At 38.0% G+C, this 23,558-nt stretch overlaps 2 protein-coding genes across 2 annotated transcripts; both read left to right on the forward strand.

Moving 5' to 3' along the window:
• Positions 1-5,557: 5,557 nt before the first annotated feature.
• Positions 5,558-10,389, forward strand: LOC132105086 (F-box only protein 22-like). Its single transcript, XM_059510422.1, has 7 exons — positions 5,558-5,755; positions 6,804-6,936; positions 7,060-7,144; positions 7,234-7,338; positions 7,436-7,588; positions 8,399-8,564; positions 8,909-10,389. Exons 1-7 carry the CDS (start codon positions 5,625-5,627, stop codon positions 9,300-9,302), a joined length of 1,167 nt encoding a protein of 388 aa, XP_059366405.1. The 5' UTR covers positions 5,558-5,624; the 3' UTR covers positions 9,303-10,389.
• Positions 10,390-19,975: 9,586 nt separating this feature from the next.
• LOC132097317 (insulin gene enhancer protein isl-2b-like) lies at positions 19,976-23,187 on the forward strand. Its single transcript, XM_059502944.1, has 6 exons — positions 19,976-20,192; positions 20,539-20,728; positions 20,946-21,205; positions 21,951-22,234; positions 22,524-22,691; positions 22,878-23,187. The coding sequence occupies exons 1-6, from the start codon at positions 20,135-20,137 to the stop codon at positions 22,992-22,994; spliced, it is 1,077 nt and encodes a 358-aa protein (XP_059358927.1). The 5' UTR covers positions 19,976-20,134; the 3' UTR covers positions 22,995-23,187.
• Positions 23,188-23,558: the final 371 nt, after the last annotated feature.

A 23,558-nucleotide genomic window follows, 5' to 3' on the forward strand; every position in this document is an offset into this window, starting at 1 on the left:
AGACAAGAATACACAGCAAGGGCAAGACTACGGATTAACATGAACATTAGACAAGGACTCCGTGACACAGACTCAGACAGACCGGGTATAAATACACAGCAGGATGATGAGGGAACTGGAGACAGGTGGGGAACAATCAATTAACTCAAACAAGGAGGAAGGTGACCAAATAAGGGAACAGGAAGTGATAAGGTGACAGACACCGTGGGAAAGGAGGACACCTAGTGGAAACCCAGGGAACACAACCCAGACACTGTGACAAAAACTAAACATGCTGGCTATACTATAATTTCATCTGTAGTAGGACTGTGATCATTGGGACATACAACTGATGGCTGCATAATTAATATAGATTATTGAAAGTGCTTATTTCATATTGCAGAGAAACTCAATGTGCAGAGTGAGAGAGAGGGGGATTAAGGGAAAGATGATAGAGACAGTGAATGCCTTGATACTTCTTGATACTTCATTTGATTATTTTGCCCGTCCACAGTCTAAGGATTTTGATTTATTTTTCAAGTATAACCCAATTCAAACAACTGAAAAAGCCAAAGAGTTTAGCAGTCTGGTGGACACATGAATTGGGTGGTGGTGACTGCAGCAACAGAGGTGGCCTGGGGTGGAGTCAAATTCCCGGCCTGATTTACTGTCCCAGTCCGCCACTGCTGGTGTCTCTATATTCATGTTCCGTACAATAGAATCACCAATAACTACAGAACTTTCATCAGGTTTCTCAGTGGGTGCATCACTGAGTGGGGAGAACCTGTTTAATGTTTTGATCGGAACAGAAGAGCGTTGTTTTGACCCACGGCTACGCTGCCTCACAGTCACCCAGTTGCCCTGCTGCAGGGGCTCTGTTGCCGGAACCGAACAATGTACAGGAATCCCTCAGCTAGACGCATCCAAAGCCGTATCTAGAGCCCTAACATTCTTACTGTCCTAAATTAAAGTTTGGATGCGTGTCTCTAATTCTGAAATCTTCTCTGTCAGCCTAACTAATTCCCTGCATTTATCACATGTGATTATAAAACACACCTTGGATCATTACCAAAGTCGTGTTGTATTGTAGGAGTAGACTATATTTACTTATTTCAGTAATCCTTCTAGAATCAGAAAAATATTTCTAGATTAAGTATCTGAATTATCACTTGTAAAACTATCAATTCATGTTTATCACATTTACAGTTTTTCTGATTTTTCTAAAACACATTTCTTGAAACCATCACTTATTTTCTCAAAACCTTAAACACAAATCCAAACCTTTTCAGAACTCCTGTGTGATGAGTGGGGCGGGGCCGAGTGACGTGGGAGCGAGGCCGGTGGAGTGATTGGAGATGAACTACACCTGTTCGACCCGCCGGTCTCAAGGCCCACGGAGGAGATGGAAGGATATAAAACTGGAGCGACGACAGTGAAGGACGAGAGAGGACCAGGCCTGGGCTTTTAGTTGTGTTTTGGTTTTTATTTGAGCGCACCAGTCGTCCGTGAGGGGCTGGTGCGCTGTTTTGTGTTTATTTTGTAATTAAAATGTTTTTTGATTGTCCGCCGGTTCCCGCCTCCTTCTTCCGGATGAATATGAAGGTTTTTATCATTACAGTGGTGCCGAAGCCCGGGAGAAGGAGGGACGCGCTGCTGAAGATCCCTCGCCGCTGTGGTGAATCCGCGGTGCCATCGAGCTGGCGAGGAGGATGCCGCCATGGACGCTCGAGGCGGTGGACTGGAGCGAGTTGCTGGGGACGGGCGAGCTCGCTGCCGACCGCCCACGATATGGAGGGACGGCTGCCGTCCGTGAGGGAGCGGAGGAGTCGGCGCCGTTCGCCAGGGGGCCGGAGCCTGCTGCCTCCATGAAGGTATCCGGAGGAGCTGGGAACGGGGGACTCCTGCCGGCTGCCCAAAACCGGAGGAGCCGTCGCCGTCCACCGGGCGGCGGAAGGGTGTCGTGCCGTCCGCCGAGGGCCGTCCAGTGCCACCGCCAGGCACCGCGGAGGAGATCGCCCAGCTGGTGGAGGGCCGAGCAGCAGTGCGTCTGGGAACCGGAATTTTTTTTTTTTTCTCCTCTCTCCCCTCTCTCGTCTCTGTCGCTCCTCCTTCCATTTCCTTTTCTTTCGCCTCGCCTGTCCTACCCCCTGGTTCCCGCAGGTCCCCGTGAGCGGTCCCCCCCGGAGGGAGGGGGGGGGGTAGAGCGCAGTCTCAGGAGTACCCCCCGGTCTCGAGGCCCACGGAGGAGATGGAAGGATATAAAACTGGAGCGACGACAGTGAAGGACGAGAGAGGACCAGGCCTGGGCTTTTAGTTGTGTTTTGGTTTTTATTTGAGCGCACCAGTCGTCCGTGAGGGGCTGGTGCGATGTTTTGTGTTTATTTTGTAATTAAAATGTTTTTCGATTGTCCGCCGGTCCCGCCTCCTTCTTCCGGATGAATATGAAGTTTTTTATCATTACATCCTGACTCCTGACAAAACCATTTCACCTGTACTCAAAATAAAACAAAGCTTTCAAATCATACACACTTTAGTCAATACACACTACAGGTAATTAAAATGGAGAACACCAGTGCATGTAGTTACATATATTTAGTAAATATTTTACAATACTGTAAAACACACACACACACACACATAAATAAAAGAAATTGCACGTTTATATCACCACAGGCCAATTCTTCCATGCACAAAGAACATGGTCTTAGCAAATGTGAAAAACTGTCAAATGTGCAATTTCTAATATTCATGCAGTGTGCAACCCTCAGGTACACAAATATAAATGTTAAATTTTTTGCAACTTTCTAAATTATTAATATAACTGAAAAAAAAGAATAATCTTACTTGCATGGACATACTGGTTGCGTCATAGATAGATAGATAGATAGATAGATAGATAGATATGTGTTATATAGATGTGTGTGTGACAGAATTATTTTATGTAGATCACTGTTTGCAGATGATGGGGCTTTGTGGTTCAGAGGGAGAAACAATAAGTTCATTATGGGGAAAATGCAGAAGGCTGTGGATGAGGTAGTTAAATGGTCATATAAGTGGGGATTTAAGTTATCGGTGGAGAAGTCACAAGTTATAATATTTTCCAACAAGAAAGTAGGTAATGAATGGAAGTTAAGGATATATAACAGGAATATGGCACGAGTAACATCAGTTAGATTCTTGGGAATGTGGCTAGATACTAGACTTACATGGAAAGAACATATTGATAAGATAGTGAATAGGTGTAAAAGAGTGTTAAATATAATGAAATGTATGGCAGGACAAGAGTGGGGAGCAGATAGAGGGGCACTTCAAACAGTATATATAGCAATGATAAGATCTGTACTAGATTATGGAAGTATAGCATATGGGTTGGCAGCAAAGTCACAGTTAGAGAAATTGGATCGAATTCAAGCACAGGCATTGAGTATTTGCTGTGGAGCATATCCAACAACACCTATAGCAGCAATGCAAATAGAGATAAATGAAATGCCGCTTAATATTAGAAGACAACAGTTAATGGCTGTGTATTGGACAAATCTTAATAGTCAGAATGAGGTACATCCAACAAGGAAAATATTAGGAAAATGTTGGGAACAAGGAATGAAGAAACATAAGAGTTTTGGGTGGGTGGTAGAAGAAGATATTAAGAAGATGGGGATAGACAATTATAGATGTGTACCAAGAGTAATATATATGCATACTCCTATATGGATTATTCCTCAGCCGGTAGTAGATTTAACATTACTGAAGATAAGACAGAATGAAGGAAATAATGAGATGAAAGTAATGAGAGCAAATGAGTATTTAGGAATAACGTATGGAGATAATATACAGATATACACAGATGCTTCTAAAAAAGGAAGTAGAATAGGAGTGGCAGTCAATGTGCCAAAGTTAATGGTGAAGAAAAAAGCTAGAATTAGTGATCATTTGTCGGTGTATACAGGTGAGTTGATGGCTATTCTGCTAGGAGTATAAATAATTAAGGAAAGGAAAATTCAAAATGCAGTCATATGTTCAGATTCTTATTCAACAATAATTAGTATTGATAATCAAAAGTCAGAATCAAGACCAGATTTAATCATGGAAATTCTTCAAAATCTCTTTGAATTGAACCAAATTAAAATAGAGGTACAGTTTATGTGGGTCCCAGCACATGTGGGAATTAAAGACAATGAGGAAGCAGATAAATTAGCTAAACAAGCAGTAGATGAAGAGATGGTAGAAATTGAGTTACAACATAGTTTAAAATAAATTTAATCAGTAATAAAAGAGAAAATGAGTAAAAAGTGGCAACAATATTGGGATAATGAGAGTAAAGGGAGACATTTATATGCAATACAAAAGAAAGTGGGAAAAGGTAGAAAAAGAGGGAGAAATAGAAGGGAGGAAAGTATAATTACAAGACTAAGGGTGGGACATACCGGTTTGAATAAAACATTACACTTAATATCTAAGCATCCAACAGGTTTGTGTGAGAAATGTGGACAGAGTGAAACTGTAGAACATGTGATTATTAATTGTAATGGGTATGATGAAGAAAGAGGAGTGCTAAGAGAAGAATTATGGAATAATGAAGGGAAAGAGTTAACATTAAAGAATATATTAGACTCAGATATAGGAAATAGTATGGTTAATGTGTTGTTTCAGTTTTTGAATAATACTGGTTTAATGAAGAGAATATAGGATTAATATGTATTTAGGCTTGTAGAGAAAGGTAGAAGATGTGGATGAGTATAGTGTGAGACAGGGTAAGTAGATTTGGAGGTAAATAAGGTTACGGAAGGTTACGGGAGTTAAAGGGAAGTGGGGTGGAAGCTGGAGGAGCTGAACACGCAGCGCCAGTGGGTTTTTTTTTTTTGGGGGGGGGGGGGGTAATGCACTGTTAAGTGCGGTTGCCAATAAAACAAAAAAAGAAGAAGAAAGAACAAGAATTATTTTAGTAAACGTAGGGTGCTTCTCAATATCCCTACTCGTCTCCTCGCTCCTCCGTCCTCCATCCTATGACCCGGAAACCGATCGAACACAGCCATCTTGAAGGACATCTCAATTCTCTAATTGCACCACGAGGAGACGAGGATCGAGGAGGGAGGAGGCTTCATGAGGAGAGATGAGCGAGGATACACAGGTGTATCCTATGCGGAAGTATTTTATCGACTTAACGTGACGCACGTATAAATTCTCTTCCCCCTTCACATCTGTTGTAACAATTTTTATTTATATTTTACCTTTTCACTTCAAATAAACCATGCATGTCATATATTTCAAACAGGGCATCTTGCTTTATTAATATTTATTATGAATGTCTTAATTAACAAACTTTAACAACATAAGGGCAGATCCCTTTAATTACAGCTGATGACACTTTGAAGTAACGCTGAAGGGAGCGAGGATAAATCATTTCACTTGATTCAAGTCCTCCATCCTCACGTCTTTTCCTTGCGTCCTTCCCTCGCATCCTGAAAGGGTGGAGCTAAGACACGAGGAAAGGAAGCGAGGAAAGGAAACGAGGATGCACAAATATGAATTGAGAAGCACCCGTAGTGTAGTCAGGGATCTACCAGTGCTCGCTGTGAGACTTTTAAACGACTTCCGGTTCCGCCTCCGTGTGAAGGGTCAGATGCGAGAAGAGAATCCGTGTGAAAATGGAAGGGGATGTAGCTTCTCCAAACATCGTGGGGGAAAGTAAAGCTGGATATGTCCTAAGTAATGTTGCCGAGGTCGTGGAGAGGATTCTGACATTTGTCCCGACTAAAAATCTCCTCCGAATAGCAAGGTAATGATGCTAGCTGAGTGTGGATGTTTTAGCCTGTTAGCTTTGAGCTAATCAGAAGACCCAGAAGATCTTAAGCGGTATTATATACACTCAGTTTTACAAATGGACAGCATTTGTATCTAACATTACACGTTTACGTTGTTGAGTGATTGGGTTGCTACGATCTTCCTGGTGTCGCTTTTTCTTTCTCAAGACTAGATCACACACCGGTCATTCCTGCCAGAAAATACTTTAAATAACGTTAACGTTACCTCCAAAGATCTTAATTAACGATAGTTGATTATATTCATCTGCATGTCATTTGTCACTCAGATTCGTAAACCGAATGCAAATAAATTAGTGGGGATGGTATAACTTTTGATTTTAGGTGATGGATTTATTTGGCTTTGTCAGCTGATCTGTTAAAGCTGATCCTAATCGTATACAATACTAACACCAGGGTCTCCAGAACAAAACATTGCGACTGGTGCTTCAATTCATTGAGTGCGTAGAGTAGATTATTATTGTACCTTTTAACAACCATTACTGTCATTAAGCGATCCTTCACTATATACAGTAGACTACGACGATTGACGATATACAAACTACAGTGTGTCTTAGTATTCTTCTGTATTTAGGATTGTTTGTATTTGAGTTTGTAAAAAAAATTCTGCCTGTTTTGGTAATCGAGTATTGATTTTTTTTTAGACCTAACTTTACAATAGCCATAAAAATAAATCTATATTAACAATGGAGCATTAATAAATGATCTAACGCAAGTAATCTTTCGGTTTTATTAAACAATACACTTGAAACACATAATGTAATAGTATATATGTGTATATATGTTGCAACATGCCTCCCAAAATTTTCTTACTTTAGTAAAATATTTTATTATCTTTTAGACAACAAATCATTGATTTATTACAACAAAACACTGTGAATATCTTCATTTATGTATTTCCATATGAGCAACCAGTTGCAGACTGAAGTCTGACGAAAACTAAAATACACAATTCTAATATCAATATCTGTTTGTATGTTGATATTGATGTTTCTTCTTCTGTAGTGTGTGCAGGCTATGGAGGAATTGTGCACGCCGAGTCCTGAGGACGCAGCAGAGACTGACCTGGCTCTCTGCCTCTGGCTCATCCATATACGAGGAGCACGTTTTGCTTAGGACTATGGCAGAAGACTTGGAGGTCTGATGGTCTTTGCTGCTTTATTTATGTTATTTATTTTTTGCCACAAAGAGAAGTTAAAGTTCTTATGAACTCTAGAAATGAGAAGCATATTCTGTTTGTCTTTTCTCTGACTCCCTGCAGAAGATCTATCTGCTGCCACAGACAGCTCTCTTAATGGTGGATGGAGAAAACTTCAGTTGGCCTTTTAGTTACAGACACAAAAAGGGTAAGATACGTGATTACTTGTGTTTTAAAAAGCCCTGTCGATCCTGATGAGGAGATTCACCTGTTCTCTTCCATCCTTTCTTGCTACAGCCAGGAAGTGTGAGGATGAAGTAGAGTCAAATCCTGTTGAGAAGCTGCGACGCTTGCTGCCTAGCACTTGTGATGTACTAGGCATTGTCGCATCAGGAATTGTGGGTAAGACGAATTGTCCCTCTTTCCCTGTGTTCTGCCATGATCGATGGCAATGTCAGTTCAGCAGTGTAACTGTCATTTCTTATGCTGTGTGCTACAGTGACCCCCAGTGGTTCACCCAGCAGCCCCCCTGAAGAGCACGAAGAGGGTGAAGCTGGCTTCAGTCTGCTATTCCCTGCCATGGATGGGGTCACCATCCGGCCTTTTCACTTCTGCAAAAAGAGCCTCAGTGAATCGGCAATGGAGGAAGCAGGTGAGTTGTTAAGATTGTAGCAACTGGTGCAATTGCGTTTTTTTTATATATGATCAAAAATACAGTAAAAGAAAATTGATAAATATTATTGTAGCTTAAAATAACTGTTTTATAAATTAATATATTTTAAAATGTGATTTATTCCTGTCATTGCAAAGCTGAATTTCCAGCAGCCATCACTGCAGACTTCAGTGTCACATGATCCTTCAGAAATCTGATTTTTGTCTTCATGAAACATTTCTTATTATCAGTGTTTAAAACAGATTCTTAAATTCTTAAAATAAAAACTCAATTTTTTTATTTGAAATAGAATAATTTGTAATATTAATGTATTTTTGGTCAGTTTAAAGAGATAGTTCACCCAAAAATGAAAATTGTCATAATTTACTCAACTTCATTCCATTACAGACCTGTATGAATTTCTTTCTTCAGCTTAACACAAAAGAAGATATTTTAATGAATGTTGGTAACCAAACAGTTGATGGCACCCATGGATTTCCATAGTATTTTTTCTATATACAGTGGTTGTTACTGGGTCAAATGCTTGATTCAAAATATTCAACATATCTATTTATTTGTTCTTAACAGAAGAAAGAAACTCATACAGGTTTGGAAAGACATGAGGGTCAGTAAATGATGACAGATCCTTTACTTTTGGATGAAATATTCCTGTACTCAATCTTTATTGAACAAAATAATTAGTTACAATAATAAGTCTTCCTAACCCTAAACTTTTGAATGGTAGTGTATATAGATATTGGTTTGGTTGGATGGCAAGCCATGTCAAAATACTCTGTATTTGATTTTCAGGGTTGATCAATAACCCTGATCTAAAAGTGGTGCTGATGTTTGACTACGAGACCTGGAAAGCCGGAGGGCGCTGCTTTCTTAAAAAGTTACTGGAACCTCTTTCTCAGAATAATGTACTTATTGTTGGAGGACAAGTTGAGAGGACCTTTTCCAATAACACAACCTGGTAAGTAAAGAAAGTTGATTTTAGATGAGTCAAATTAGTTCCTGTATTTAATTTTATTTGTATTTTTTTGTCATGTCGTAAGTAGAGGTTTTATGGTCAAGACTTCATACTTCCCCTTCCCTATATTTTTGTCCAACCCTGCCCACTGTGTGAACAAGAGATCTACTCTGCATGATTTCACATTTGTGCCTTTCTACATCATAATAATTAATTTGTAATTTAACATTTTGTCATTGTCACATACAGGAATATATATTTCTCAGACCATTTCCTCTACGGTCTCAGACATTATTTAAAATATAATCTTCATTAGTGAGGTTCGTATGTGTTCTGTCTGTTTGCAGCTGTTCTCCAGGCTCTTTTGGGGCAGTAGGACTGACCTTCAGTGGCTCCAAGATCCAGGGTGCGTCAGTGCTGGTGGACCAGGACGTAAGCAGCTCGAAAGCAGCAGAAGCCACTATCCAGCGGCTGAAGGCTGCTAATATCCCAGAGAGAAACACCATGGGCTTCATGTTTGCCTGTGTGGGCCGTGGCCACAACAGCTATAATAACGAGCGTAACGTGGAGGCCAGTGCTTTCCGGAAGATCTTCTCCAACATTCCTCTCTTGGGATTCTTTGGTAACGGGGAGATCGGCTGCGACCGTATTGTCAAAGAGAGCTACACCTTGAGCGAGACAGATACTGAGGGACTACAGCACTCTTTTACTACAGTCATGAGTCTGGTGCACTTTGGCTAACACAAACTCAACCCAAGGCAAATGACTAGGAATCCCCTTGTTAACGTGGTCTTTCAGGACAGATGCTGACTGCTTGTTTAAGTTAACAGAGTGCAGGTCCGATGGTAAGCAGGTATAGTTCTCCTTGGTTCTTTCTTTTGACTTTTTTTTTTTTTCTTAATCAGGATGTCATTGGGACATTCGGCATTAAAAAAACAATTTGGTAAGTGAAAACCTCGACCTTTTACTTCAGTTTATACGTAAAACATTTACATTCTTTATGTGTAGAGCACAGCTTTAAATTTGTCAAGCTTTCAGTTTTCTTGTGGGCTGTATGGCTCTCTGAGGCCTTATGTACAAATAGTTTGTAAAATTCAGGCACTTGCAAAAAAAATAATAAATGAAAAGGTAATTGTGATAGAATGGCTAATGATGTAGCCTTTCGTCAACATTGGTACGGCTTATGGGACTTCTTCACTTCAGATATGTGCTCCAGACTGGTTGCTGGCCTACATTGATTGTCCAAATTGCCATGTCCAATAGCAAGTTCAGGAAGAGTATTCACAATGAAAGACATATCTAGCCCTTATCTGTATACTGTAACAATTGACTTGCTTGCATTTTTTAGTGTCTAGATTGGCGTAATAAAGGACAAGCGGAAAAAGTGGAATTTCTTTGTGATATATCAGTATATTTACTCTGCCTGTCCCAATCAAAATCCTATAAAAATCCAGTTTAATTCCAACAGGGCAATGCTCCATTTCAATATTCATCAGTTCAGTTAAAGGTTAATCATTTATTCTGTTCACTAGCTAAATAACACATTTTGTTGATCACAGATAAGTGAAGTCTCAAAGGGCTGTTTGCCTGTGTTGTGGAGATATATATTTGCTGCAGTATTTAGAAGGTTGATTTAAACTGTTTTTTGCAGAATCTTTTTCCCCAACTTTGTTCAGGTCATATACATAATACTTTGCTTTAAGAAAAGTAAGTTTTACTACTTTTACATATGTTTTCATGGCAATGTGTTGGTTTTTCTTCATCTGCTGCTGGGTCGTGCAGATATGAAGTCTGCATGTATATAATAAAATCAATGGTGTCATCTGTCGATGTGTGTAGTGTGGTGCAGTCCATACCCTTTTTACATTTCCAGGTGTACAAGTGCTGAAGTAAACTATATGACATGGAAGACCATGGAAAATTGAACTTTTGAGTTCCTATTTATTCCAAAATCAAGATAAAAACAATTCTTAGATAGGAATCAAAGATTGAGAAATGAACTATGGCAGCCAGAAGAGAGAAAGATGTCAAATTTAGGCACCCCATCTCTCCAGTTTCCAAATTGTGTAATTTATTGCCAGGATAACATAACTCACAGTATAGTGTTGCGAATGAACTTGATTTAGAAAAAAAAAACGATTAAAAAAACGACTCGATTGACACTACTAATTATCGCAGTCTGTGAAACGGGTCCAAGAATTCATCAATGCGTTCTTATTTTTGTTTCTCCAGTAGATGGCTCTCTCGTGTAACAGAAGTGTTTCTCGAAAGCGATCAGTGGAGTTATTTGTTAATTCCAGTCAAAATGATATAGGAATAAAATCTAAATACCAATTCAATTAATAATTGACTTAAATCTTAAACTCAAGATCTCAAAATGAATCGATCATTTACTGTTAAATTAGTGTTGAACGTGATATTAAACTAACACAGATATTAGACGCAGGGTGATGAGCTCCAGTTCTTTGTTGTTGTGAGTGTGTGGTTTAGCATTATTAGATGTCAATGCCAAGCGCATCACAACAGACAGGCTGTTTCCTGTTCTTGTGGTTAGGTACCCTGGTAGCCCGGAGCAGGTCTCGATCGGGGCAGTGGTCAGATAGCGTCCTGCCTCAGGACTGATGCAAACTGAAGCCATTTAGTGTTGCAGTACAAGTCCCTCAGTCCCACACTAATTCCCATGGACACAATGCACAGCAGGTGAAAACCTCTTACAGGTGAAGAGTGGGTTATTTGAAAGACTCTTCTCCAAAAAAAAAAAAAAGAGTGAAAACATCTGTTTTGCTACTAACCCTCTTTGGTCACATTCTGTATACACTGCCACTCAAAAAGGCCCCGGTGGAATTGTGGTAAATCTGGCTTTCAGGAACAAACACAGCGTTATGGAGGAACATGGCATCACGATGTGCGCTAAAAGTGCAGATCTGTTGGGGTGCAGGCGTTTTTAAACCTGTACATTGTCGCCTCAGGGCTTTTGGAGTAAAGTCATACAGCCTCACTTTAAGACTCTTTCCCTGTCGAGAGCAGACTTAGAAATAGGACAGACAGACCTGAGCTCTGGGACCATTGTCATAAAGAGCAATGTTTTGTAGGTCACACACAGGAGGTGGGACACTTTGCTCAGGGTTAGACATCCCAAGAGTGCAAAATGTAGTCAGGCATTTATAGAGGAAAAACAAAAATTTGAGGTAGAATGTCTATAAAACAGACTATATATTAATCTATTACCCGCAATGAAAAAATTGAGAAACATTTTCACTCAGAAATCACTAGAAGGCTTTTTCACAAACACAAAGAAACAGAAAGTAGCACATTGAATTAAATATATTTTAAGAGTATAAAAACTGAAATTGTAAATTTTACTCCAATGATATTTGTTTTATTTACAACTTTTAGATTATTATTATTATTTGTGTATAATTTTACACAAATAATAATAATAATAGTGTATAATTTCCTCATCTACACTGTATGGTTAAATATGACAAATATTGAAAAAGAATCTCATAACATTATCAGTATGGAACTTAGCATAAAGTAGTTTGATTATTTTGTAGTGAGACATTGATAAAAGCAATATTAATGCAATATAAACGAAAATATTGTGTTAATGTTAGAATGTTCAGAGATTTGAAATTCTAAGAGTGCACATATGTATAACTGTCAAATGCAAGTGTTCAGTTTATTGATGCTTATGTTGCTGTTGCATATGTCTATCACACACCAGCCAATGTTTAAAAAACTTAAAAGAATAAAGAAATATGTATAAATAATACCTTTACAACGTAATAATAACTCTCATTATTTCTAAAATAATATGTTTTGTTTGTTCTGTAATATCACATCCACCTCACTGATCTGAAAAAGCTCAGTTCCATTATCATTCAAGGAACTGTCACAACATAAACATGACACCCCACTTTCTTTAATGAGCATCACGCTAATTAGCTATTATTAATTCAACACAATTTTGTTGTGAATTAAATGTATTCAAATATTTACACGAGGTTGTTAATTTAATGCAAGTCAGACGTACAACGACAAGCTAAAAGCACGACATGCTAAAGTGACAGACTGTTGCTAATTGTGCAAAGAGCCGGTAAATGAGAACTGATACTATTAGTTCCCAAGCCAAAACATTTTACAAATGAAAATCAGTCATACATATTCATTCTTACATATTATCTATATAATATAATCATTGCTGTAAACTGTTACTTTGCTCTCATTAAAAATAAGTCAAAGAAATAAACGGTTAAGACACTTGGTATTTATAATAAATAAACGGTTAAGACACTTGGTATTTATAATAATTCATTTCAAATTATATTAATAAATTTTCATTTGTATAATAAATTAAACGTCGATTTTCAAATAGCATTACAATAATATTAGTTTTATATATAAAATTCTTACAATTATTATTTGAATTAAGCGATTTTAAACGCAATGTCAGGTGGTCAGGCCCCTTAAATATCAAGAGTTTTAAAAAAGAGCTATCAAACCCACATGCATGGACACGCACTGACACCCTGAACGCAGTTCTCGAATGCAATGTCTCAATAATTCAGCAGAGCTACATTACCACTGGGTGGAATAATGGACAGCTGAGAATTCTCATGGGAGACGGTCTACATGTTTCATCTGACTACCTTGTCTCTGGGTCCTTTAAGTGTTTGTGGTTTCTGACCTGAACTTTTCTTAGCTGGCCTCTGTGCTTCTTTTAGTCTCCCCCACAAAGTGCAAACTAACCACTTTATAGCCTAAAACCAAATCAGTATTCACATTACAAACATGACTCTAATAAAACCACAGGGAGTTATTTTCACAAGTCTCTGAAGACTCAATCTTCATATTTCTCTCAAAAATAGTAGAAAAGATGCTGCTGTCTGCAATTAGGTGCAGGAAACCTGATGTAGTGCTTTCATAAATCCTCATATCATATCAGCTCTAGTTTCTGTTTGATGGATTTTTAAGTGAAGAAAACTGGACCTGAAACTACCTCTGAGATACTTTTGACACAGATGGAGGGAGACAGTTGAGGAAACAATGAAAGGGTTGAGTGCAGATATGTGACATCACGAGCAGTTCCTGCTCTGACCATTAGACACAGAACTCAATAATTCACATCTTTCATAAACAGTGCACTTGAAATTTAATCCCATGAATATTGCATGACCACAATCAGTTTTTGTGTGTGTGTAAATTTTAATTATTCTACATTCTTTAGCTTATTTTGCAAACACACATAGATGTACCTAACAAGTAATTTATTTAAAAACAGATGGATTAGGGCATCAGTATGAAATATTATTTCCTCAGTAATGAATCTCATGCTGTATCTATTAAGAGTTTATATTACAGACAGAAACATTCTAAAGTTTGGGAATGTTGTTTTCAGATAATAAGTGGAGATCATGAGCAGATAAACAACAAATTATATTATAAAGCCAGTAATGATCTAATAATTTGACGTGTTCCTTTAGATTTTCATATCTTATAAAGTCCTGGCTTTTAATCAGTGCCAAAAGGAGCATTTTTGACATCTTAAAAGCTTAGATGTTTGCAGAGAACAAATCATTTAAAATGCTGACAACGTTCGTTCCTTTGTTGTCTATGAACTTCTGAATTCTATATAGCATTGAACGGCTGGATTCATTGCAAAATCAATACACAAGTAACCCAAACAAGAATATTGCTGGATGTTGTAGCATTGCACACAGTATTTAAATGGCCACCACATTGAATCCCAAACCATCTTTCAAAGAGATATGACCCAGGAGAAAAATGCAAATAAATTATACATCGTATTTTAAAAAGCTTCTCAGGTTTCTTTTTGAAAACATTCTTCTTAAGTGCATGGCACCCCAGCGCAGTGAAACTCCTCGGCTAAAGACATCTACTCCAGAGACTGTTACCATGGCTACAGAGGAGTTTTTACACTTCACATTTACATAAAAGTTTTCCGCTGTATGGATTTTATCCTCTACTTCCCGTAGAAGAACTGGGTCAGACACACAGAAACAAATCTTAATTTTATTGTAATAAAATTACACAATTACAAAATTACAATTAAAGACTCAAATATGGAAAACTGTATAGAAAAATGATACATCTTCATTGCCATTATTTTAGTTACATTTATTCCTAAATGAATACATTTTACAATTTATTCCCCATGACCTATAAATTACATAAAATGTATATTTTATATATATTGTATATTTGTATATTTTGTTTATATTTATTATAGATAGATATAAATAAATATTAATTAATTCAAAACACATTTTCATGTTGTTATCATTAACATTTGTTAAAATGACAAATGAGCCTGCAGACACAATTAAATATAACTATAAAATGTATATATATATATATATATATATATATACTGTTAAGCTCTCTACTAAATTTCTCTAACTTAATAACCTGTTGTTTCTGAAAGATATTGTTTTAACTAACTAAATGTTATCCATAAAGATAATCTTCATAACATTTTTTGCAGGGTTAACCCTATGATCATTGTGTGACCCCACAATAAACTGTCCGTAGGGAATACATACAAACAAACAGTCTCACAACTGAACATACTTTTAAAAGAGTTGCACTTCACTGATCATGCTGGATGGTTTCTTATAGAGCTCTGACAAAACCAGCTCAGTGGCTCTGTACTCCCCTCACCCATACACAGGGCATGAGGGTCTGTATGGGTTGGTGGGGGTAAGGGATCGGAGCCCAGCAGCACTTCCCTGTAGCCCCTCCTGGGAGCCTCCTATCAGCTGCGCTCAGCTAAATGCACTCACATATGAATATTTCAGTGCCATTTAATGCTCCTGCTGCAGCCCCCGAGGAGCCCGGCATCAATTTGTGAACATGCCGTTAAAAGCCAGGATGTATAATCCAGAGTGAGAGCTGCTTTCCTCCCCACATGGCCTAAAGTCCCCAGCCACAGCTTTGACAACTTTCTCCTGCCAAACTCCGCTGATTTCTCCCACCCCAGTTTAAAAATAAATGTATACCTGAGTGAGAAGCAGACAAATGGTCTGGTTGTTTGCCCCCGGTTGGTCAGTTTTCTCAGAGCTCTTGTTGCTGTGCAGTCTGCTGGCTGTTGGAGAGGCCAGTGATAGTCTGTTCATCTTCTGGCCCCATGGTACACTCGCATGGAGCAGGACAGTTAGGATAATATAGCCATGCTCACACCACCTGCCTGCCTGCCCACTAGTCCCATGGGCATCTGAAAGCACAAATCATATTTAGATATATACATGCCATTGTTCACTCATCAGGTGTGAAAACATGAGCACGCTGCACTTAATTAAACAGCTGGAATCCTAATCAATCCTAATCTAACCATGAGTAGAAAGCACAATGTAAATCACTGCTGGCACTGCAGCCTTGCAGCACACTGAACAAGGCTCATTTTTGCACACTTGAAGTTAAATTTTGATGCCACAGAACAGCAACTCAAATCACAGGGGTAAATCAACAGCAGAATAACTTCAAAAGAAGAAAATATGCATTGGCATGACTTCACACCCAAATATTCCAAGAATACGGCTGAACTGACAACAGCATTATAAAGATAAACGGTGCAAAATTCCTACTGACAGTTGTGCAGGTCTGATCTGCAGTGCAGGTATTTTGACAAAAGAGGGTTAAACAGTCTATGGATTACATTCCCCAATCCTGTATTGTGAAAGTTCACATTGTGTTCAATAGAGACAGATTTGTTTGTGTGTATTTGTCTACTACTGAGTTATAAGATTGAAAATCATGAATTCTTTATGCAGAAATCCAGACAAATCTGAACGGTTCACAAACATATTACTTCAACTGTATCTGAAAAGGAGTTTGGATAATAACCATTGGGATTTTAAATACTGAAAAAAACTGGACAACAAAAAGAATGAACTATGCAGGAGTGAATGCACAATTTCTCATGGTGGTCCACAGAGGAGCTGACACATATAGTGACACATACTGGTAAAAGCTCTTAATGAAGGTGCAAGAGCTGTTCTGTGTTGGCATGGGCAGAGATACACACTCAGCATTTGTAAAATAAAAGACCAGACTGACAGCAACAATGTTACGATAATAATTGCATTACTTCCTCTGCCAACAATGCAGAAATGCCCTAAGGCAGCGATAAAAAATTTATACTAATTATTATTTGAATGCTGCATTAAATCAGACGTATGTTAAATTATATATCAGCAACATGATTCTACTTTCAGAGGAGCATTCATTGAGGACCAGATTTTTTTTCCTTTTTTTTACACCAGTTATTCTGAGCTGGGGCTAAAATCGCCAATGAGCATTTATATGAGTTTCATTGTTTTAAAAAAGAAAACTGGGAAAAAACTCTGTGTGCATTAAAAACACAAATGAACAGAAAATTACAATAATATTCACTGCTATTTATGGTTATGGTGTGATTTATTTATTCATTTCCATTCAAAGTGTGCATTGAATTGTGACTGTGGTTTTGGCACATGTAGCTGTTCTGGGGCTGGCTGTACACACAGCACTTTAAGTCTCATTTCTGATGAGAGCAGTAAATAATTTAGGGCTTAAAGCTGCCATTAGCCACACTTAAACTCTGCTAATGCAGACCCCTGACAGCTGGCCTATCCCCATTGGATGGGACCATGGATCAAATGGTTCTGAACAAAATAATGGGCTATACTGAAGCACAAAATCTGTCAATATAGGCATGTGTTGTTTGTTTTTGCGTCACCATGTTTGTTGGTTACGCTGTAGTATTCCCATTACACAGAAGGTTACACGACATATGACTTTAAATACTTTACATGCATGTTCACTGCACATTAAGAATTTAGTAGAGACGTACAGGACTTTACTATTAAAAACAGTGACCCTGTGGCAGACTTATAGGCTATAACAGGGGTGCCCAAACTCAGTCCTGGAGGGACCAGTTTAGATTCAACTTACCTCAACACACCTTCCACGAAATTTCTAGTATGTCTAGCAAGAGCTTGATTAGCTGCTTCAGGTGTGTCTGATTGGGGTAGGAACTAAACTCTGCAGGACACCGGCCCTCCAGGACCGAGTCTGGGCACCCCTGGGCTATAACATTATTTCAATTACAATTCTGGATGTTTATTTTCAATCATGCTTTATCCTTACTTTGACAAATAGGACCCACAATAAATATACTGAGCTTTGTTTGTTCAGGTGAACATGGACATTTAATTTTGCTATATAGGCTAATGGTATGCTATATAGGCTAATGGTAGGCCTAAAATCCTGAAAATGTCTGCATTCCAAACCTCTGTGACTGACTTTTCTTCTGGTATAAAATGTCTTGAGTAATAAAAACACCATATCAATGGCAAGTAACTAAAAATGGGTCAAATAACATTCTAACAAAAAACAATTACATTGAAAATACCCAATTTCCTTGAATATAAATAACGTTTTAATTTTAAAAACACCTATGAGTCTGTATTCAATTGTGCCGTTTCGTTAACTTGATTGAACTTCACTAACCTGGCTTTTATGCATATTTCTATGTGAATTGTGGAATATTTGGGATACTACATAAGGTTTACCAGGATGCAACTAAATTTTCCGCAAAAAAAATAAATAAAAAAATTGTTACAAACGACAGAAACATGCTGACACTTTAAGATGCGCATAAAAGATAATATGATTTTGCCTGAAGTCATATGGTTGAGTATAAACATTAGGCTACACACAAATGTTTCAGTTGTTTGTGTCAATTTTCCCGGAAGTTACTATTTTTAAAAAAAATTGTTTTACGATATTTCATATTTTCGCAAATATTACAGTGAGAAGGAATAGTTACCTGGCACTGAAGGAAATAATCAATGTCACATGGCAATCGACAGTTCTTTTCTGATCATTTTAAAAGGACAGAACACACCTGCTTGGTCTCCGGGACGCCTCGGGTCGTGCTCTGGGCTGTCAGTATAGCTACATCTCGGCTATTGCCTTGAGGTTCAAACTGAAGAGGTTGTAGCTACAAGTGAACGAAGATGGCATGAAAGTTCGGCTTGATGAGCGAAGACGTGCAGTAGCTATAGCATGTTTTCATGCAGGGCAGAAATATTTTTAATCATATTTTCCATCAGCATGCAAAGCACATTCGATCATTAAATAACAGTTGTCTGAAATAATCACGGGACTGTATGATACAAACAGAAGGCATAGCCTGTATGGCCCAGATGTAGTCTTAATATCTGGCAGCGAATTGTAAGGTAGAGTCTGGTTTCATTATTAAGCAGAGATTAGAATTCTTATAAATAACAAAACAATTATGTGGTTGTCCTCCCACATCCTTATCTTTTCTTGTCTATCATATTCTTGAGAAGAAAAAAAACCTTTGCTAAATGATTAAATGTAAAATGTAAATGTCCCTTATGTGAGAGAACTGAAATAGTTTTGAATGACACACCGTTTGAAATGTCATCAGAGCTTCAAAAATAAGGTAAATTATAAAAATTAGAATATAAAATTATTCTAAAGCTTTTATTGTTCCACCAGTTTTCTATTTATGTAGGCTGCTGCTCCAAGCCAACGCAATTGCCCTAAAGTGAACTTTCATCACTGCGCTAGTGACTGTTTTTGGGCGTCTAATCAAAGTATGGATGAAAGATTCTTTTTCTCATATTTAGCAATAGCTGCTACTTATAAATTAAATAAATTTCACGTCAATTGTACATTCTGATTTATCGTGGTAGGCAAATGAACAATAATAACATGACATCCATTTATTTTAGAATATAACTGAAATGGTTAAATATCGGAAACATTTTATTTCAAAACAGCAAACAAAATTAGAAATAGCCTAAGCCTCTGGAGACTGTGAAAAGTCTAAATAAGGCTAATTATTTGGTAAAACTGTTTGAAATGCGTAAACACTGTCATTTCTGTTTTGGATTTATATATTAAAATGAATCGCTGTCATTCTGGTCATTCATTTTACCCATCTATCTGGTTTTAAAGAAAAGGATAGGATACGACAGTCTGTCCTCTAATTTCGCGTAATTCTTTTAAATGAATATGGACTACGATTTTTGTTTTTTTTGGGATTGTGGTCTAGCTTTTCAACCAGTAGATGTCACCCTGATGGTGGACTACTTCGATCCTATAATGAGACACTTGGCAAAATTAATCTCACCTTTCCTAGAGGTATGGGTGTGAATCCAGGAACCCATAAAATACCTCACAAATAGCCTACACCACGTATAATAATCGTACCACCCCGCAGCCAACCTCACAATAAAGGCTGCATATCAAGATGTTTGCATATTTTTCTGAAACAACACGCAGTTATCTGATCATTTCTAGGGAGTAAAATGTGTCAATATTGGGTGCACTGTGACTTATTGCCCCCTACTGACGCGTCCTGGTTCGGATTTGCGCCTGACGTCATGTCTCGTGCGGCAGACAGCTCTCTTCCTGCGTTCACCCCCCTCTCATCTCTCCTCACTCTGGACTGAAGTTGCGGAGCAGCCGGGAGCGGACAGTAGCTACATTTTCTCTATTTCTGTTTCTACAAGCAATCTTCTCTTCCCGCAAACTGTATGGTGGATATAATATTTAGCTCTTCTTTTTTGGATGATATGGGGGATCATTCCAAAAGTAAGTAGGCTAGCTATTTCTGCGAAAAATAAATAGCTCAATAAATAAATAAAATCTATAGTACAGTACTAAATATAATATGTTAGGCTACTTCGTGAATAAAATTAAGTGTTTAAATATGATTCAATGTTGTTGCATTTGCTTATGCAATTTGCTTATGGAAAAGATTAGGCCTACTGTTTTTATAGGCTATTGATTCTGCAGTATCTGTCATCTTAGAAATATGTCTTAGTCTTTTCACTAGTCCAATGTTAGTTTACAAATGATGATTTTAATTTATTATCAGAAAACATTGGCTATGAACTACTGTGTAACAGCTCAAAACAATGTTCTTTTTCATGTTCAGAGAAGTCCGGACTTGCGATGTGTGTAGGCTGCGGCAGTCAGATCCATGACCAGTATATTCTGCAGGTCTCCCCCGACCTGGAGTGGCACGCAGCCTGTCTGAAATGTGTGGAGTGCAACCAAAACCTGGACGAGACGTGCACTTGTTTCGTACGGGACGGGAAAACGTATTGCAAGAGAGATTATGTAAGGTAGGTTTTTTTTTGTTTGGGTTGTTACGTAAAAAGTATGAACTATATCATAAATCTAGGTGCATATGTATTTTCGTGAAATATTCATAGTTCTATAATGATCAAAACATCTGACAAGAGAGTGTAAATTAGTGTAAATAAAAAACGAATCTTGGACTCTAGGTCTTGTCTGGTTTTGTCATTGAACTAAATTATTTTTCGATTCTACATCCAACAGATTGTTCGGTATAAAATGCGCAAAATGTACTTTGGGCTTCAGCAGCAGTGATTTGGTCATGAGAGCTCGGGACAGTGTCTATCACATCGAATGTTTCCGCTGCTCGGTGTGTAGCCGGCAGCTTTTGCCCGGGGATGAGTTCTCCCTCCGGGACGAGGAACTGTTGTGTCGAGCAGATCACGGTCTGGCCCTGGAGCACGGAGCAGGCAGCAGTCCTCTCAGTCCGGGAAACATCCGCAGCAGAGGATTACATATGGCAGGTCAGTATAGCACAGTAAAAATAAATTGACTAGGGCCTATACTATTATCTTCGTATCGAATACGGACTTACAGAAATTATTGTATTGAAAAACATACAATTATTGTGGAACTGTTAGAGCTTGTTTATTTGGAACGGTAAATGATCATTTAAATGTCAATTTCGGAACTGAACTGAACACGCTGAAAACGGAAAAGTAATTATATAGGCTACTGTGGGAGGAATCGTGCAATGATATGTTGCATAATAGCTAATTACAGTCTGATCCGCTTGATAACTCTGTTTAGTCAACCACTGATAGATAAGCTTGAACGGCAGGACCTGAAACACTGAGAGCTGCACACTTGAGCTGACTCAACATGCTCTTTAATTTCCTAATTTAGAAATACGTATTTGCAAAATAAATAATATGTTATGCAATACATTATTTGTTAAATAAAACGTAGCCTAATACTGATATTAAAATTATATATATATATATATATATATATATATATATATATATATATATATATATATATATATATATATATATATATATATATATATATATATATATATATATATATATATTTCCAGTTTTATTAGAAGTGTTTTTATTCTTGGGTAATATTCAAAATGCAAGAGTGATATATAAATTATTTTTCAACGGAATTGTTCTTATTTTTATTCGCTATCCTATTGCATGTACTTTTCAAATGTAGGCCTATTCCTTAATTTAAAAAAAAATTTTTTTTTTTGCTCAGCTAATCCTGTGTCGGTCCGGCAAACTCCTCATCGGAACATGCACAAGCAATCGGAGAAGACCACTCGGGTGAGGACGGTGTTAAACGAAAAGCAGCTCCACACTTTACGGACGTGCTACAACGCAAACCCGAGACCAGATGCTCTAATGAAGGAGCAGCTGGTGGAGATGACAGGTCTGAGCCCACGGGTCATCCGAGTCTGGTTCCAAAACAAGCGCTGCAAGGACAAGAAAAGATCTATACTCATTAAACAGTTACAACAACAGCAACATGGCGATAATACGGTAAGTGTCTTGCTAATGCACTTTCAGTGTGAGAAATTTATCGTGCTGAAAAAAAAACCCTTCTTCGACCAGTGTGGCTCTGAGTGATGCCTGACACTTGATATGAGCCAAGAATGATTTTAATTGGGTCTGCAATTCGAATGCAGTGTTGGCTTGAAGCAAATCACAGACTCCTCCTACTGTGTGTGATTTGGGGAATGTTTTAAAATCTGTTTCATGCTATATAATGCAATATAGTTGTCTTTTACTCAAAAAAAAAACATGTCCCCTCATCGACTTTTTGGTTCAGAATCTGCAGGGTATGACGGGCACTGCGCTGGTTGCAGGCAGCCCAGTCCGACACAACCCCTCAGTGCCAGGACACCCGCTGGAACTGCAGACTTACCAGCCACCCTGGAAAGCTCTCAGTGAATTTGCACTTCTGAGTGACTTAGATCAACCTGCTTTCCAACAGCTGGTGAGTTGGGGAGGAAGCTACATTTGACTTTATTTTTATGATTTTCATACTTTTACTTTAAGCATAGCATACAGTCAAATTAAGATTAGCCTATTGTTGTTGCTTTTATTATTATTATTATTAATATTATTATTATTATGTTTAGCTATTTATTAATTTCTAGTTAATGTTGTCTCTCAACTTCAGGTCTCTTTCTCGGAATCCGGTTCTTTAGGAAACTCATCGGGCAGCGACGTGACTTCTCTTTCTTCACAGTTACCGGACACACCGAACAGCATGGTACCGAGCCCGGTGGAGACGTGAGAGCGACTTGCGCGTCAGTTTCCCGGGAAATTATGAGAACAGCTCAAATCACGGGCGCGGGAAATTCCACTAGCATCACCGGACTACCATCAGAATTATAGCAAAAATCTGCACTGGGAACAGAGGAACCGTTTTTCCTAAAATTCGTCAACAAGTCCGTGGTGATGCTGGAAGTGAAATGATGGAAAGTGAAACTCTACGTAGTAGACCAACACTATGTGAGGGACCATGTTCTCTCGAAATGGATATTTGTTTACTCGTTATGACTGTTGTATCTGTGGTTTTTGGACATTTTTTGAAAACATCTTTTCAAAAGACTCGATTTCAGAAGATTTTTTTTATATTTCGTTGTGAAATTTATTGGCAGAGCATTTGTGTCTCTGAACAAAATTAAGTTATTGTTATTTATTGTCACATCAATTCGCAAATAAATACATAAATACATTAGGACAGAAATGCTGTATTTATATTTGTGAATGTAAAATGCGTGAATATGAAAATGTTTTATTTGTAGGCCAACAGAAAAACGCGGAGAGGTGGAGTAGCCTACCTAGCCTATTAATT

Source organism: Carassius carassius, chromosome 2, assembly GCF_963082965.1.
Source record: "Carassius carassius chromosome 2, fCarCar2.1, whole genome shotgun sequence".
Lineage (NCBI taxonomy): Eukaryota > Metazoa > Chordata > Actinopteri > Cypriniformes > Cyprinidae > Carassius > Carassius carassius.

Coding starts and splice junctions, on each gene's coding strand:
- LOC132105086 (XM_059510422.1), top strand. CDS start 5,625: ATGGAAGGGGATGTAGCTTCTCCAAACATCGTGGGGGAAAGTAAAGCT. Junction 6,937..7,059: donor CTATGGCAGAAGACTTGGAG/GTCTGATGGTCT, acceptor GACTCCCTGCAG/AAGATCTATCTGCTGCCACA. Junction 7,589..8,398: donor ATCGGCAATGGAGGAAGCAG/GTGAGTTGTTAA, acceptor TTTGATTTTCAG/GGTTGATCAATAACCCTGAT.
- LOC132097317 (XM_059502944.1), top strand. CDS start 20,135: ATGGTGGATATAATATTTAGCTCTTCTTTTTTGGATGATATGGGGGAT. Junction 21,206..21,950: donor CAGAGGATTACATATGGCAG/GTCAGTATAGCA, acceptor TTTTTTGCTCAG/CTAATCCTGTGTCGGTCCGG. Junction 22,692..22,877: donor AACCTGCTTTCCAACAGCTG/GTGAGTTGGGGA, acceptor TCTCAACTTCAG/GTCTCTTTCTCGGAATCCGG.